General features: G+C 43.7%; 1 protein-coding gene across 7 annotated transcripts in view; it reads right to left on the bottom strand.

Annotated features, from left to right (window-relative positions):
- Positions 1-1,929: 1,929 nt before the first annotated feature.
- The window catches only part of SMOC1 (SPARC related modular calcium binding 1), a 137,124-nt gene continuing 121,828 nt past the window's right edge, over positions 1,930-17,225 (bottom strand). For 4 of the 7 annotated variants that reach the window (XM_069858287.1, XM_069858285.1, XM_069858291.1 and 1 more), the window contains exons 11-13: positions 13,187-13,434; positions 5,486-5,536; positions 1,930-3,557 (exon numbers count right to left, since the gene is read on the bottom strand). In XM_069858287.1, the coding sequence (XP_069714388.1) occupies positions 3,541-3,557; positions 5,486-5,536; positions 13,187-13,434 (316 nt within the window). In that variant the 3' untranslated portion in view covers positions 1,930-3,540. The remainder of the gene's footprint in view (positions 3,558-5,485; positions 5,537-13,186; positions 13,435-17,225) is intronic. The other 3 variants (XM_069858286.1, XM_069858289.1, XM_069858288.1) reach the window with 3 other exon arrangements.

A 17,225-nucleotide genomic window follows, 5' to 3' on the forward strand; every position in this document is an offset into this window, starting at 1 on the left:
AATACCTCAGATCCCAACCAGAGCCTGACACTTGACTCTGGGAGCACAGAAGTCCCCTTCTTTCTTGTATTGTACCACACAGGCAAAAGAACATTATGTGGAAGGCAGTAGTTCTGGAAAGCAAGATGCAACAAGAAACCACCACAAGACACTGGAGCAAAAGTTATCTATTTTATTAAAAAAACAAAATCAAACAGATGCTTTTCAGTCTAACAAACAATGCCATAGGCAGAAGCGCGCTAGGCAGAGTAAGTTCAACAGAAACTCAGGCCATGTAAAACAGTGCCTTCACACAGATGAATCCCACTGTAATGCAGTTCCCTCCAACACACTACATCCATGCAGAAAAGGAAAGATTTTTGCTTCTGGGAGGTAGAGCAAGAAACTTGTGCTGTGGAGTTCTGGTTCTCTTCTCTGTCCCACCTGTTTTCAGACACCATTCAAAGCAGACCTAGAGAGGCCTATGAGGACTTGAAGGATGAGGAGAGACATGCCCAGGGTCTGCTTCCAAGCACAACACTAACAGCCTTCATGCCCCAGCTTCAGCAGGATGCTACTGGTGGAAGGCAGAGAGAACATGCTTACCACTGCCAAGTGATGACATATTTGGCCTGGCAGCCAGGGGGAATGGCCATTTATCTGGCAATAAAAGTGATAAGGGAAGAGGGAAGCCGAGGCAACTGCTCTCTTCAGAAGTTTGGACAACTCACGATGGGCTTTACAAATCAGGACAATACTGTCTGCCCAATCTTCTAACACACAAGTCCAGAACAAGTAACCCAAACTCTATCCAGACATTATGCAATCATGCTGGTTGGGTCTTACATACCAATGCACAAGTGTTGCCTGTACAAACCCAGCACATCCCAATGCAGGGACTCTGACTTTTCTCATGAACATAAAAGGGAAAGCAATATGATGCCTGGACCACAATCCATCCATAAAGTCAGCTCTAGTATAGCGATATGAATACCCACCAGTACCCAAGATAACATCAACAGCCATCCCTTGTTTGGCTTCCTTGAAGAACTGACCCAGTTTTAATTGCAAACTACTTGTAAATGCAGGCCTTTTACACGGGAAGGATCCAAAGATGAGGGAAAGGAGGTCTGCAGAAGGATTTGTGTGATAGGCAGGAGCGACAGATGGCTGGTTTACTGACATTTCCAGAAGGAAAGGATGCTGTGACTTTTAGCAGCTCTGAATTCCCCCTGCAATCTTGTGGGGCGTTGCCTAATCCCAGTGGCTAGCTGACAGAACTCCTATAGGCATTGAAACGGCTGCTTTTGCTGGATGCATCTGTACATTAACAAAACAAAATACCACAAGCAGCCAGAGCATTTAACTCCTAAATCTAGCATGTTAAAAAAAAATGAATTGTTTATTTTTTTTTATATACAGTTGGATTCACTCTTTACTCCTACAATAGCACTAATGGGACAGGGACATTTGTAAGTATACACTAAACCAAAACATATCAACACAAAAGGTATGCCCTGGGCATTTAAAAAGAGCAATCAAGGAGGTGGGAGCTTGCAGGCCAAAAAAGCACATACATTGTATGTGAGAAGCCATGAAGATCCAGCAGCTAGATCTGCTATTGCTAGAGACAATTTCTTTATATTATGGTGGTGTGATGTGTATCAGAGATTACCAGAGGTGTTTTCAGCCATGCCAAATACTCTAATTAAACTCCAATCTACTTCCCAGAGGAAGAGTTATTACTACTCTTAAACAGTTATTTACGAAATTTTTTTTTTAAACTTTCCATTTTGCCAACAAGGCACTAACTTACTGCATGAGGACACTCTTCCTGTGATGTGTTTATCCCATACTATTGTCATGATGACATGCCACACAGAGAAGATGCTGTGTTGCAACAACTTTTACCAAAGCAACAAAGCCTAAAGGGGCAAGCCAAGTCTCTCCAGTAACACAACACTGTTACAAGCAACTGTTGGTATGACCTCATATCAGCACAGCATGTCATCATGCCCAACTACAGGTTCTTCATCCAGAGATGGGAGGCACAAGGATCACCAGGTCTGAAGTGGGTGGCTGCTTAGAACATTTCCTATGAATGTGCAAGTGCTGCCAGAGGTAGGAAATGCACAAAGCAAACCTACATGTGCCCCATCACACTCTGCCCAAACCTAGGATTGCTGATATGAGTGCCCCTGCCCTAGTGCTGACTTTACAATTGTATCTGAGATTAAGTAAGAAACAGCTCTGATAAACTACTGGTAGCTGAAACAGCCCACGCGGCATCCAAGAGACCAGGCTGCTCAATCCAAGCCTTCACTGTTACTGTAATGTGACACTGGAGTGTGATAACACAGGAGGTACTGATAACAGTGGATTGGGTGAAGAGGATACTCTAAGCCAGGCAGGCACACCACTGTGTAGGAAAGGAGCTTGGGATTTGTGACCACCAAAGACAAGAACAGTCATTGCAGACAGTCCTTTACCAGTGAGAATGGCACAAGAAGTAAATCAGACTCTTGGGGAACAGCAGCATGACTGTGTCTTTCTGCACTGAAAAATACGCTCTTTGCTCTTCAGCAAAGCAGAACAGGCAGGCTGATGCTGCTTTTAGCAGGCTTCTCAAAATTTTTATTGCTGTACAACATACAGATAAACATTTTCTCAGAGAGGAAGATGCAAGACTTCACTCTGCTGACAATACTAGGCCTATGGCTCCCACATTCTTCCTACAGCATTAGATCCAATGCGTGGCACGTTTTTGCTAAGCATGTCTTCTGAGCCTGAACGGTAATGCATTTGCAATTCATTTCTGTCCTGCTTGCAAACAAGCACAGAAACTACTTTTGTATGTCCCTAATACAACCCTCCTCTCTCCCTACTTTAAGCAGCTTTGCAGTGCACCAATTCTTAGGTGAAGTCTGTGCTCTCTCAGAAGCCCAATTGCCTGTGAGCTGCACAGGGCTTTACAGTAAGAAAAAGAGGAGTTCAGCTGCTCTCAAGAAGCATTTGGCACTCTGTACACATCTGCAAGCACTAGTCATGCCGATACACTTGCTCCTTTTTGCATGGAGGTGTTAAGTTTTGCAACTGGATGATGATTTGGTAACAGAAATGAATGCATTACTGTAATCCATTAAATGCAAAGTGTCCCTCTAGCCCTAACAGCCTTCAAAAGCAAAGGGAGGAACAGAACAGTGACTCCAACCCCTGTACAAAACAACTGTACAATTTACATATATATTTATATACAGTAAATAAAATTCTCTTTGAGTCCCAGTGAACTCAATTTTATGTCATCAGTAGCTGTTCCAATTTCAAAAGTCATGATCCTGCTTCCTACCACTCTCCAAAGTGTTAGTATTGGCATTAAAAAGCAATTAAAAACAAACCCAAACCAATTATTAAAAAGTGCAAACATTCTGGGTGCAACTTCAGCTACATTGGATGTTGCTGATGCTGCATGCTTGCTCACAAGCAGCAAGGTGTCTGTCCATCTGTTGCTGAATTTTTCTTTCCTTTGGGTCGTCTCCTTCCTTCCCTTCCCATCTTCTGCTGCTACACCAGGCGACCTACTGAAAAGTCACAGGGCAAAGAGGAAAAAACACAAAACAGAAGCAATTGAAGCAAGGAAGAAAGGCAAATTAAAACCAAAAGAGCACCTGATTGATAAAGATACAGTAACAGCCTCTGCTGCAGCCATGGCCCCAGAAGGCTGAGATCCCAGAGTAAACTGTGAGGCTGAAAACAACCAGGGAGTAATGAGACAGCCTTGCTGAAAGGTGTTGAATGAGTCACAGAGAGCCCTAGGGACTGACGTATTTTTAAACACAAACCACCACTTTCCTCTCTGCCCCCCTCCTTGGAAATGGGCACGCAGTCTGGGCAAACAACTGGTCCCACCCGTCTCTCCCTGCTCTTCCGCCTGCCATGGCTGATGGAGAAGCCAGGCCACCCTGCCACAATCTCCCCAGCGAGCCGCAGCCAGCTGCCTCCTCCCCTAGCAGGCAAGCAGGCCTTGAAGGAGGCAGGCATGCAGCAGGGGGAGGGCAAGCCACCGCTCCCCACCTCTGCAACAGCAAAATGGTCTCCCAGCTCAACACTTCTTAGAGACCTGCCTGCACCAGAAACTCTGAAGCTTATCAAGCTACTGAATCTGAGGCCGGTATACAGCGTACTTAGAGCTGGTGGTCCCAGGACCCTCCTGAGCTATTAGTGTCCCTGTGGAAGGTGCAAGGATGCTGTTTGGCATCTCAGATATGCATATCCTCACACCTACCTATTCAGGAAGCTCTTGTTAAGCCTCTCAAAGGTTCTTAAAGAATCTAAGCTGTTATGGAATCAGAGTGACAGCTTTGTGGAGTATTTACAGGTGAAAAAACAGTGAAGAGAAGGCAGAAGAGTGATTTTCAGAAAAGAGAAAGGTTACTAGACAGACTTTACTGGGATCGGTGCTAATTGACGTGCCCTGTCACAAGGGGTGAATATTGTAAAATGCAAAATTATTCTAGACAGTCATATTTGAAATTGACTGCACAGCTCTGCAAAAGGCCCTCACAGAGCTCAATGACCAGCTCATGAAAACAGCAGATTGATTTCAGTGTTTATACATGCAATGCAGTGTGTGAGCAGGGACGACCTGCCCTATACTGAGCACTCTGAATGACTAGGAAAGAGGTTGAAGCTGCAGTACATAGCTCTTAAAATGCCTCTGCTCAGCTTTTAGCAGCAGACAAAAATCAAACACATAAAACTGAGGACATGCCAGGAAACATCACTACCTCAATTTATAAGGCTTAGCTAATCTTTATCTTCAGTTCTCTGTTCAGCCCATCTTAAGAGGACAACACAGTAATATAAGATAAGGTAACCAAAAAGTTAAGGAGGATAGCAAGAGATGCAAGAGGACTTCTGCCATTAAGGAAATGCACAGCTAAAGTCATTTCAACTTGGAAAGAAGTCTAACAAGATGTGTGTTGGAGGCCTATGGAACAACAAGTGGCAGGGGGAAGACAGGTAGGGGAGCACTGCACACTTTTCTCACAATCTAAAATAAAAAGCACCCAAAAAAGGTAAAAGTTGTTCTTCAAGCCTGATAAAAGGGTGTGATTTGCTGCCACAAAACAGAGAGGAGAGCAGACCTTCACCGAGACAGAAGAATCTTCATGGGAAGTTGTTCATGTTGTAATGCAATGTCAACAAACCAAAACACCTAAATCATTACTTGCTAGAAGCAGGGAGAACAGGGTAGGTGAGCATTCACCCCATAGTTGCAGTATCCTATTTTAATCCCTTAGCAATGTACTGTCTGTCCCAGCTGATGACACAGTGCTGGACTTTGATGATGCATCAGAGCTGCACGTTGTTATATTTACACCTCTTATGAACAACGTTGGCTTCAAGATGTTTCTGTATTGCTATTCGTGAACACAGGAGAGCAGAGGAGAATAAGTTTTGGGAGACATGGTTATCATGGAAGAAAAAAAATAGACAAGATACTCACTGAAAGGATTAAGGCCTTGTCTTTTTCCATTTGGGAAACTGGTCAGGCTACCTGTAAAACCCAAGAACTGTGTTAAAGGCAATAAATGATGTGGCATGAAAAGGGGGCCTCCCCACTGCCTACTGCCAGAGGGCAGGTTCAAAGGAGCTCCTCTGAGCATGCACACAGCAAGTTCTGCCAGCACTTCTGAGGATTCATATGCAAGAGTCAGACTGATGTACTTCAGATGAGATCTTAAATACCTGGTGGTGTATTATCTGAACGCCATGAATTCAGTGGTTTGGTGTGGGCAAGAGGCAACACTTAGATGGTTAAACTAAACTGCAGAAGGAGGAAGAAGAAAAAAAGGATGCAAGCAGTGCTAAGTAGTTTCGCAAAACAGTTTTTGCCAACACAAAGATAAGCAAAATAACATGTAGACAGGGGGCAGGCAGAAAAGAGAAGGTATAAGCAACATAGATAGCCCAAGTTACAAATCTTTAGCTTGGACCAAACAATCAAACAAGTGTCTAAAATCAAAGACTTGAACTCACACCTGGCAGAAGAGCACAAACAGACTGCAGAGCTATGACTGTGCCATGAGACACAGGCTCATGCACCCTACACCAGATGGAGCTCAGGGCAAGGGCTCTCACCTCAACAGTAAATCTGTTCCTACCATGTGCTGGGTACAGACAGCTCAGGGATTAGAGGAGCTCTCGAAAGCATGTTACATTTCCTGCTGCTCAGTCTGATTTAGATGAGGGATTTAGCTGGAAATGGGAAGTTCTGTCCCTAGCCAGAAGCAGTAAGCCTGTTGCCACCCTCCACTATGCCCCAGCCTAAAACTTATCTTTGATTTAAGCATGCATCTGACCTGACTGCACAGCTTGCTTTCTACATTAAGTACTCTGCACACCCACAGCTAAAGAAAACTTAGCTCTGTACAAGAACAAGATAAGCAGAAGCTCAAACATCAGGGGCGAGACTGCAGAAGCCCTGGAGGATGGGGAATTGGACTGCAGGACAGAAGTGGAACCACTGAGAAGGAATAGAAAGGGCTGAGGAAAGGTGGCGGTGGCCGAATCTGAAATGGACTGTAAAGCACAACCTGTTGTCTTTAGAGATCATTAATAAGAGAAACCGTATAAACACAGTAAGTTACTCCAAGTATCCAAAACACCAGCCTTGTATCGGCCATCTGCCCTGGAGAGATCAGAGGAACCATTGTTGTTCACTTATTTCTGTGCCTATGTATGAAAAACAGAGTTCTGTTGCTAAGAGGTAGATTCTTCCAGATCTAATTTGGACTCTCTCAGGGGGCTGACAATTAAAAAACTCAGGGCCTTTACCAGCCACTGCACACAGCCCAGCACCAGTCAGCTGCCAGGTTAAGCGAGAATGTATCTGAAAAACCCCACCTTTTACACTCGATGCAGCTAAGATCACTGTGCATTGCTGTGAATGAGGCCAATTTGCCTTTGGAAAGGGTTAGAGAGCTCCAGGTAAGTTGATAAAAAAGGCAGGAGTGCTCCCGGCTGGGCAGAGCACAACATCCCAGCAGCTTGGTAGGGCTCTGTGCTTTCTGTCAGTTTGGCCCCAGACATCCATGCTGGGAAACTACCCTGAAGTTCATCACTTGTCACTCCAGAGGCAGAGAATTGTCTTCAGCTGGCTGTCTTCAATACAAACACAGGCCCATACATGGATACCTACAGAACACAAAACCACTCCAAAACAACACTTCACCTGTGCATAACGCTGAAATGAAAGAGACGAAGGACAATGGTCTATAGTGACAGCAATGTACTAACATACACCTGGGAAGCCCTTGGGTATTACAGGTTAACATCCTATCATTCACAGAGTTTCATAATGCAGAGTATTTGCTCAGCCTCACAACTACACTGTTTTGAGTAACAATTCCAGCCACGCTAGATTAGGACAGATGCCATTCAAAAGGAAAAGCCTCAAGAAAATCCTGGCAGCTTATTACAGGTAAAAATAATTCCTCAGGTTTACTGTGTAAAGCTCTCGCCTTTGATGGTGGGGACACGTTACCACAAGTCCTTTTGTCCTCAGCAGAATACTGATGTCCTAATTCATACTGTTAGTATGTCAGTAACTTTCCTCGAGATTAAAGGTGACAAACTATAGCATCTAAATTGAGGTTGAAAGGGGGATGTCTGAACAAGTCAGACAAACACAAGCCCTGAACCAGTGGAGCTTGTTTACATTCTGATTAAATTGTAATTGGATGTACTCTTAATTTCCTTTTATAAATTGTCATTACCTGGTTAGTTTTTTCATAGCCTCTCAGACTGCTGTCAGCTTTATACCATCATTTGTCCAGAGGCAGTGATATATAGAGCATCCTCATTCCCAGAAGCCTCCCAAGCACGCAGAGAATCGGTCACTTCTGCAGATACCAATAAGAAAGGTCCCAAATATCTTTGAATTAAATCTGCAGTTTAGATTGCCCATTCACTGGAAACCTCTCTTCCCACACCTCTTGAATGGATGGACAACAAGACAGGGACCAGGGGAACAAAGTCCCTCCCACTGTAGGAGGAGAACAGGTTGTGACCACCCGAGGAACCTGAACATACACGAGTCTATGGGACCTGACAAGATGCATCCCGAATCCTCCAGGAATTGGCTGATGTGGTTTCCAAGCCACCCTCAATTACATCTGAAAAGTCATGGCAGTCAGGAGAAGTCCCTGGTGATTGGAAAAGACTAACATTGCACCCATTTTTAAAAAGGGTAGAAAGGAGGCCCCTGGAAACTACCGACCTGTCAACCTCACCTCTGTGCCTGTGAAGATCATGGAACAGATCCTCCTAGAAGATGTGCTAAACCACATGGAGAACAGGGAGGTGATTTGAGACAGCCAGCACAGCTTCGCCAATGGCAAGTCCTGCCTGACCAACCTAGTGGTCTTCTATGACAGAGTGACTACAGCAGCAGACAAGGGAAGAACTACTGTTGTCATCTATCTAGGCTTCTCTAAGGCCTCTGACATGGTCGCCCACAACATCCTTCTCTCTAAACTAGAGAGATATGGATTTGATGGGTGCACTGCTCGGTGCATGAGGAATTCATTGGATGGTCGCATCCAGAAAGCAGCGGTCAATGGTTCAACATCCAGATGGAGATAAGTGATAAGTAGTGTCCCTCAGAGGCCCGCACTGGGACCAGCCCTGTTTATCTTCATTAATGACAGTGAGATTGAGTGCACCCTCAGCAAGTTTGCAGATGACATCAAGCTGAGTGGTGTCACCAGGCTGGTGGTCGATGTGCCTGAGAGATGGGATGACATCCAGAAGGATCTGGACAAGCATGAGAAGTGGGCTTAGGTGAACCTCACAAGGTTCAACAGGGCCAAGTGCAAGGTCCTGCAATAGTCAGGGCAACGCTGCTATCAATACAGGCTGTGAGATGAAGGGATTGACAACATCCCTGCAGAGAAGGCCTTGGGGATACTTGGTGGATGAAAAGCTGGACATGATCCAGCAATGTGTGCTGACAGGCCAGAACAACCACATCCTGGGCTGCATCAAAAGAAGCGTGGCCAGCAGGTCAAGGGAGGTGATTCTGTACACCATTCTGGTGAGACCTCACCCGGAGTATTGCATCAGGCTCTGGAGCCCTCAGCACAGGAAAGACATCGACCTGTTGGAATGGGCCCAGAGGAGGGCGCCAAAAATTATCAGAAGGATGAAACATCCCTCCTGTGAGGACAGGCCAAGAGAGTTGGGATGGTTCAGCCTGAGGAACAGAAGGCTCCGTGGAGACCTTAGAGCTGCCTTTCAGTACTTAATGGGGGCTTACAAAAAAGGGGACAGACATTTTAATATGGCCTGTGATATGACAAGGGGTAATAGTTTTAAATTAAAAGAAGGGAGATTCAGACTATGTATAAGGAAGAAATTTTTTACGGTGAGGGTGGTGAAACGCTGGAACAGGTTGCCCAGAGAGATGGCAGATGTCCCATCCCTGAAAATATTCAAGGTCAGGTTGGACGGGGCTCTGAGCAACATGATCTAGTTGAAGGTGTCCCTGCTCACTGCAGGGGGGTTGGACTAGATGACCTTTAAAGGACCCTTCAAACCCAAACAATTTATGACTGTAATATTACTTCTCCTTCTTTCTGTAGTATTTGCTCAGCTCAAGTATAAAGTGACATATTGTTTAATTACACACCCTGTCTCCTCCACCTTCCCTTTTTAATTAAGACATTTTGATCCTGTTTCTGGATTGCACTCTCTGTAGCTGGCTGTTGGCACAGATGGTGTCTGGGTTCCACCCCAGAAGTCCTCATGGCCTGTGAAACACACCCAACACCTACCATCTGACAAGCTCTTGGATAGCAATGCAATCACGGGATCTAAACTGGCAGAAGGAAACTTCCCGTCAGCTGGCAGAGGGACATTTCACCACTTAATCCCTTCGATCCTCTTTGGGCATGCACAAAATGCTGACTTTGTCTTCTGAATTTGGAAGAATATAGAGGTAAAACTCAACTCCAACATTTTGCAGCAAGCACAACTAGTATAAAGCTTTACTCAGAACTACAGTTGTCGTCTCTGAGATCACTGAACTCCAATTAATCTTAGGTCCAGTAACTTTCCAGCAAAGCTTTACGGTGTGTGTCTATCTCATCTCAAGGACCCTGCCTTTTGACTAATGCATAGAGCTAAATTTGTTCTTTGATCACAGATGGTTCCCCCCTTTAACTCAGGCTTCGCAGACTGCACTGATGAACGCTAACTTTTAACAGGCTGTAAATCGGTCTGTTTTCCTTCCACAATTCCTTTAACAGATCAAATAATGGCAAAGACTGTTTTCTGGCATACTCTGAGCTACAACCCCTCTCTGCCTATTCTGTCCCAGTTTAAGAAACCATTTGCAGGCTTCTGCAAGCCCTCAAAGGCTAGCTCTTCGTGGCTACTCCATTCTGAGATCTAGAACAGCAATTTTCCATCTGAGTTACCCCTGTGATAGAAACACATCTGGTTTAAGCAGAGGGGCAAGAGCTGTGCAAAAAGGCCAGGCAGCAGATTTCCCATCAACTTTCTGGGTCAACATAAGGATTGAAAAGCAGAAGGGATGCTGACAGACTGGACAGTTGTTTTCCTCACTGAAGAACCACTGGCTGGCAGCATCACACATTAGGTTACCACAGGCATCAATAACCTACTGAGGAGGGGAAGACAGACAGAACTATGCATCTCAAAGATTTGATCCAAAGCTGGGAAGAGCTCAAATTCAGGTTTGTCCTTATGTATATCCCAGTTAAATCCCTCCACATAAATCTCATTTAAGACTATCTAGTGCCCAAGAAGCATATAACAGTACTTATTAACCTATGCCCTTTACTTCCTTCTAGCAACATTATTTCCATCTTTGGATGGAATTGGTTGCAAATAAATAAATAAATAAATGAGAGAAAAAAACAAACTAAAAGCAAAACACTGACAAAATTGCATAAGCCTTAACATTTGTTTTCCTTAGCATCTCAAACCTTGCAAAGTTTGCATTAAGTCTTATTTTCAAAATCATTACAAGTGTTCAGTTTGCCTAACAGGAGGTGCACTCACCTGGAATGATGACCTACTTCATTTTAGTCCTTACACTGCTGGATACCCAACCAGGATACTCAATGAAGTATATCAAGAGGAAACAATGACTTTCCTTGCTTCCCTCCAACCCTCCCACAACCAATCTAGACCAGACAAACCTTCCCAACAAAGCTTTTGTTGAAAAAGAAACATTTCCATGACAAGTTTTTGTTTCATCTGACTGGCAGTTTACAACTGAAAGTACAACATCAAAAAGGTTCCCAACTAGCTCTTGGCTTGAACTCAAAGCGACCGTATCCCCAGCAGATGTCTGGAGGCCATGGTACTAAGAAAGAGAACAAATACACAGACTAGTTGACTGGCTGCACGCACCCACGATCAGGATAAGGGAAAGCTGGAGAAGGGGTAAGCTGCTATTTATTTCTCAATTTAGAAGTTCTTGTGAACAGAAACCGGAGCAAATGTCAACTACCACTTCTCAAATTCATGGCTTCTTAAAAGAGATCCATCACAAACTTACTGCACCTCTAGAGTACTCTCCCTCAGTTCTTTCCTACACATTAGTACCTCCTTCCTGCATTACTTCCTCTTATGCATTTTAGTCCTCACCATCATTTAGCGCCCCCTCAGTCCTCCTTCCACATAACTTATCCATTCACCTTTGATCCTCAGGGCCTATCAGGCCTTTATTAGCTATGTGGAGCAGTCTCATAAAACAAGCTCAGAGCCTCTTTTTACTCCTTGTTGTCCTCATACAACAGAAGAAACTATGAAAGGTCAAGGCTGTGTTCCCAGCCTTACTTGAGAGTAATCAGGACAATGTCTTGCTGCCCTCTTTTCCTTTCGCAGGGGCTCAAAGATTCACATTTTTTTTTACTTCTCTCTTTTTTTTTCCCCCTTCCTTAAAAGAAATTTTGAACAGTTGGTTGGCCAAGGTTGCAAATTCCAGGGAGTTTTATTCCAGGCCAAATAGCAATAAAATTCATTTGGCATATTCATCTTAATGGGAAGGTAAAAAAATTAAGGAACAGGGTTGCTATTTTTGTCTGTCATTCCTCAGTAAGGTACCAATGACTAAGAAAAAAACTTCCACTAAGCTAGGGAAGCTGAATGCTTCTCACAGCTGACGAGTAATGCAATAGGCTTATTATGATAACTAAGAAGTCTGCAAAGCACCTAGAAAGGGAAACTTCCCAAAACCCAAAAGGACCTACTCACTTCCCACTCATGCTAAGCCTGAGGAAAGAACTAAGGAAAGGTTAAGCCTGGGTAAAGAAAGCTACCTACCCTTCCCAACAGGCATGACTGTTATAACCAGTTGTCCACTCAGCCAAAACACCTGCACAGGAAATGAGTCCCCTGGAATCTCCACATTTACCTTCTCCTGCCAAGCAAGTCTGCCCACAGTCAAGAATGACTGATAATTACTGAACTCGGGCAGAACAGTTTCAATCCATAAAATTTCCAAAAATAATTTGGTCCAGGTCCCAACAGAAGATGAGGTGAAGATTAAAGAGGAAGAAAAGGAAGGAGGGTGGGTTGGTTGCTCATGCACTAATCAGAAAGGAAAACATGTTATTCATATGCCCTATTTCTCCCTCAGTTCTAGAGCTCAGTTTAACTGTGAAAAAGGGCAACAATACAGCATTGCACTTTGAGTTGTTCTCTCTGCATCATCCACTTTCCTGTACACTGGATTTAGCAATGAAAATAAATATTATTTTTGTTAGTCAGCAGGGTCTCTGGAGGATGACTGGGTCTGTGCTGGCTCATACATCATCCAACCTACATGGCTGAGACAACAGAATACTGTTAGCAGTGTATTACTCAGAAGAGACCTGATCTGAACTAGAGTTTCCAAGGACTTCTATGGTACAAGCAGGATTCTGAGCAAGGATCGTCTTTTTGCCCTATTTCTGCATAGTGCTTAGCAGAAAGGTCTGTGATGAGGTATATAAGATAGAGCCATAACAAAACTAATGAATTACGTTTGCATGACAGGGTACTAATCCCATTCATTTTCGCACACAAACTGTATGGCACTTTTTCTCACTTCGGAGAAAAACAGATTCCCAAGTTCCCTGTAACTCCAAGACAGTCCTTTATTCTCATGCCATGGGGAAGGAAAGGCACTCACCTCCTTCTTTGCTGACTCCCAAGCACCCTTTCAGCTCCTGAAGGGAGATTGACTTGTCCTTGTTGAGATCACAGTAGTCAGTGAAACGTCGAGCACATTTCTTGGGCTTGGCTTTCTTCTTTACATAACGCTTGAAAGGCTTCAGCTCCCGCTTGTTGATGTCATTGCTGCTGTTGTTGTCCAGCTGGCTGAAGTACCAGTGTACCACTCGCTCCTCAAGTGTGTGGCTGGGGTCTGGCTCAGAAAACCTGAAAGAGAGAAAGAGCACAGGCCCCCAACAAGTGGGTGCTCTCACCAACACTGTCAAGCACATGCTGAAGACCCAAAGCTGCTTGCTGAGTCAGATAAGCACTATGCCATATTTAAAGCAGGTAAAATATGCAGGTCTTATAATCTTCTCCTTTTGGCTGGATTCTTTTGAAAAGGGTGAACTTTTTCTGCAAATGTCGTTTAGCATTAAAAAATGGTGCCAAGCAATTCCTGGAGACCAATACCCTCAGTAGCTCTGGTTGTCCTCACACCAGCTGCTGAAACTCTGCCTAATCCCAGAAAGATCCCCTTCAGAGGGCAAGAGGCAATCTTCACGGGCCTTTTGACCTTTGGACTTCCATTCATATTGCCATCAGGAGAGCCATGAGTGTCAGCTGTCACGGTAGATTCTGTGACACCAACATCTAGACTTCAGAAAGTGAACAAGTTAATTTAATGGAAAATACATTCATTATTTGAAAGTGTCCTTGGCAAGATGCAACATTCTTGCTCTATCCACTTAGATCATCTGAACTCCTGTTCTGTGTTTTCAGCATATTTAATACTTGCACATGGCTGATTTATATACAAGAATTCCACAGCAGACAAGCCCCACAAATCCATTAAAAGCAATACTACAAAACTGGCAAGTTCAGTTTGCTTCATTTCTTACTCATTGTGACATTACAAGTTTGGCTTTATTTGGTTCACATTTTCTCTCTGTGGACGACAACAAACAATATACGAGAGGAGGAGAAGAGGAGCAGTAGGAAAAGTAACAGCTGAAGATGCAAGAATACAGAATGCTGTCATTCAACATCAGGCCATCACTGAACAGGCACTGTCATACCGTTTAAGGGGTACCTGTTGCTCTGCAGTAGCAGTGGGAAAGGGGTTCTTCCTCAGTGATACCAAGAACTAGGGAAGAAACACTTTCTAAAGAAGAATTCTTTTAAAATTGCATTAAGTTAGTCTGTCTTTTCTCCAGGTGATGAGTGTGCCAACAGAGAAAGCTGAAACGATGCTGACTTGAGCGTTTTTACCTCCCAGAAGTAAAGCATTTCAGTGCATGGAAATTAGTGGATAGGTAGTCAGACATGCTACACTGGCACCGGTTGCTCTGACTTACGCCAAAAGACATCTCCAGTTGCTGCCTACATTCCTTCCCCAGCAAGGAGGGGGGTCAGTTGCTGCAGGAAGCCAGATACTGGTGCAAGTTTGGGGCATTCTAGCTGATGGGGAAACATGAACCCAAGTACCCTATAAAATGCATTTTAAGACTGTCACCGACCTTATCTCAGAAACTGGTAGGATATATTTAAATGGTCGCTGAAAATTTCTTTGTTGGGAACTAGAAAGGAGAAAATTCTTTTGACCTTCCAGTATGACCAGTTTTACCTCTAAAACACAGTTCCAGACGGAAAAATAAAAACTCCACCCTACCACCATGGTAATTTAAATCACTAATGAAGGGAAGCCTGCAACATGCAGAAAGCAAGTGCTGGAGCTTAGATGGAGAGCAGAGATCCCATTAATCTTCTGTGATAGCTTTTACAAACGACGACAAAATTTGGAAAGGTAGCCCCTATCCAGAGACAAGTAAACTCACAGTAGGGAGACGGGAAATAAATGGTACAACATTTTTCCCAAAGTTTTACTTGAAACTTTCTCCATCATTTAATTCTTAGCTGAGAAGCAGTCTAGCATTCAGTCACAGCATCTGGTCAATGTGAAGTGGCATAAACACAGTGGAGGTGGAAGAAGAGGTTGGGAGTAAGTCTGGCTTAGTTTTGGGAGCCACCTTTGGACAAAAAAAAATTGCAATAATCTCCCCTGGAAGCTAAGGGAGTGCCCAGATTTTTCAAAGCCTTGAAACTGTATGCAAAGACAAGAATGACAGGAAAGAATGAAAACACATCCTGTGGCTTGTTTTTATGACATTTAACACAGCCATTGGCTTCTCTCCCTTTTGAATATAAGCTGGCTATCATTTGTAGACTAGCATGTTTCCAACAGCCACAGGGAAGTTCTGTATTGAAAAGTACAATATTCTGCTTTTACTGAGAAAGTGGAATAAAGCCTGAGCTTTTGGATGTGAGATTCCCCTTGTCCACACCTTAGCCTGCCCTTGGTTTCCTTAAGGTGCACAACTAGAGAAGCAGAAATGGAGAAAATAGCAGAGCATCTTAGAACCAATGGCAGAAAGACAACAGTCAGGAACACAAGCTTCTCTCTGCCTGCTGAAGAAACACTCAGAAGCAGGACTTAAGAGTGCCTCTTTTTCAGAGGTACACCAAGCAGGAGCTCTTATGAGTTACCGAGAGAGGTAATACAGCTCTCTTTAGTACTTCCATAAAGAAAATAAAGGAAATCCACAGGCTAATACAAATACATTGACTCATGATGATATGTCTTGTCTGAAAACTACAGCACACTATTGGAGCTAAAGACAATTAGTTTAACTGCTGTGATTGTAGGAGGAAGAAAGGCATGACCATTTTTGAGTTTTTACCACTTACTGTTGGCTGGTTTTGCAGGACTGCAGTTTCTGAGTTGGTTTTTGATGATCATTCAGAAGTCCAGCACAGGACGGATTCACATCATCTCAGTGCAGCCATATTTCCTTGGCTCACAAAATTACATGATACACTAAAGAAGGCTGAGATTACAGAACAATAACTAACTATCCTGACTTTGACAGCTGCCCACTCAAGACACATGCACCATCCATGAAACATGAATTGATGCAACTTCACAGAACTGCTAAGCCATCTAGCTTTGATGATGTGCCATGACAACTAGAATACCTGCTGGGTCAGCTGAAATAAATCTGGGGGCTCCAATTGTCCTGCAAGAACAGACTTTGTAGGAGTGTACCAGGGGAATTTCCCTCTGTTACCTCTCCATTGCTGTTGCAATAGAAATAAATCTGCCCTCAGATGCAAGCTTCATTTGCTAGACTGCCTCTCTACTCATTCAGACCATAAAGGAGTTGGAAAAAAACAAGAAAGAACAAAGCTGCCCTATACATTCCCAGCTCCCAGCAAAACAACATCTCTTGCTCCAAAACCAGTCACACAAAAATCCACTAAATTCCAGTCTCTCACTCCAGTGCTGTAGCAGCTTTGTAAGACCTAGTAAAGACAGACATAAACAAAATGCACACAGCCTTCTCAGTCTTCTCATGTTGACTACATTACAGCTGCACTGTTTCTTCCTAGCTGTTCCTCTTTAGCACTCTATGGCAAAACAATCAATCCTAAAAAAATTGAGTGCTGGGGAAGCGAAGAGCTCCGTGCAAGCTGATTTCCCAAATTTAACTTGCTATTGTTGGATTGCTTCTGTACATAAGCCAGCAAATTTAGCTTCATCATGCAGCATAAGTCCACCCACAGTCCAACAACTAAAAGAAGCATGGTCTGTCATTAACAGCCTAGGACAGGGAACCTGGTCTCTCAAGCTTTCTTACTAATTTGTTGGCATTAAGTATATAGTCTTCTCTAAGTAGGCTTTTGCTCCCCCCTTCTGTATAATGTGCTATCAGTTGCCTAATAGGAAGAGAATGCTTATTTCTTAGATGTCTTACATTTCAAGATATGTGGGTTAAGATACTTTTACTTTTAACAATGCTATTTTCCAGTCAAGACAATTCTACAGGACACCTTCATATCATCTGGTTTAAGTGGGGTACAGGCAGAAAGCAAAAAGGCTATGAAATATAGAATCATAGAATCATAGAATAACCAGGTTGGAAGAGACACACCGGATCATCGAGTCCAACCATTCCTAT

This window comes from Phaenicophaeus curvirostris, chromosome 5, assembly GCF_032191515.1.
Source record: "Phaenicophaeus curvirostris isolate KB17595 chromosome 5, BPBGC_Pcur_1.0, whole genome shotgun sequence".
Classification (NCBI taxonomy): domain Eukaryota; kingdom Metazoa; phylum Chordata; class Aves; order Cuculiformes; family Cuculidae; genus Phaenicophaeus; species Phaenicophaeus curvirostris.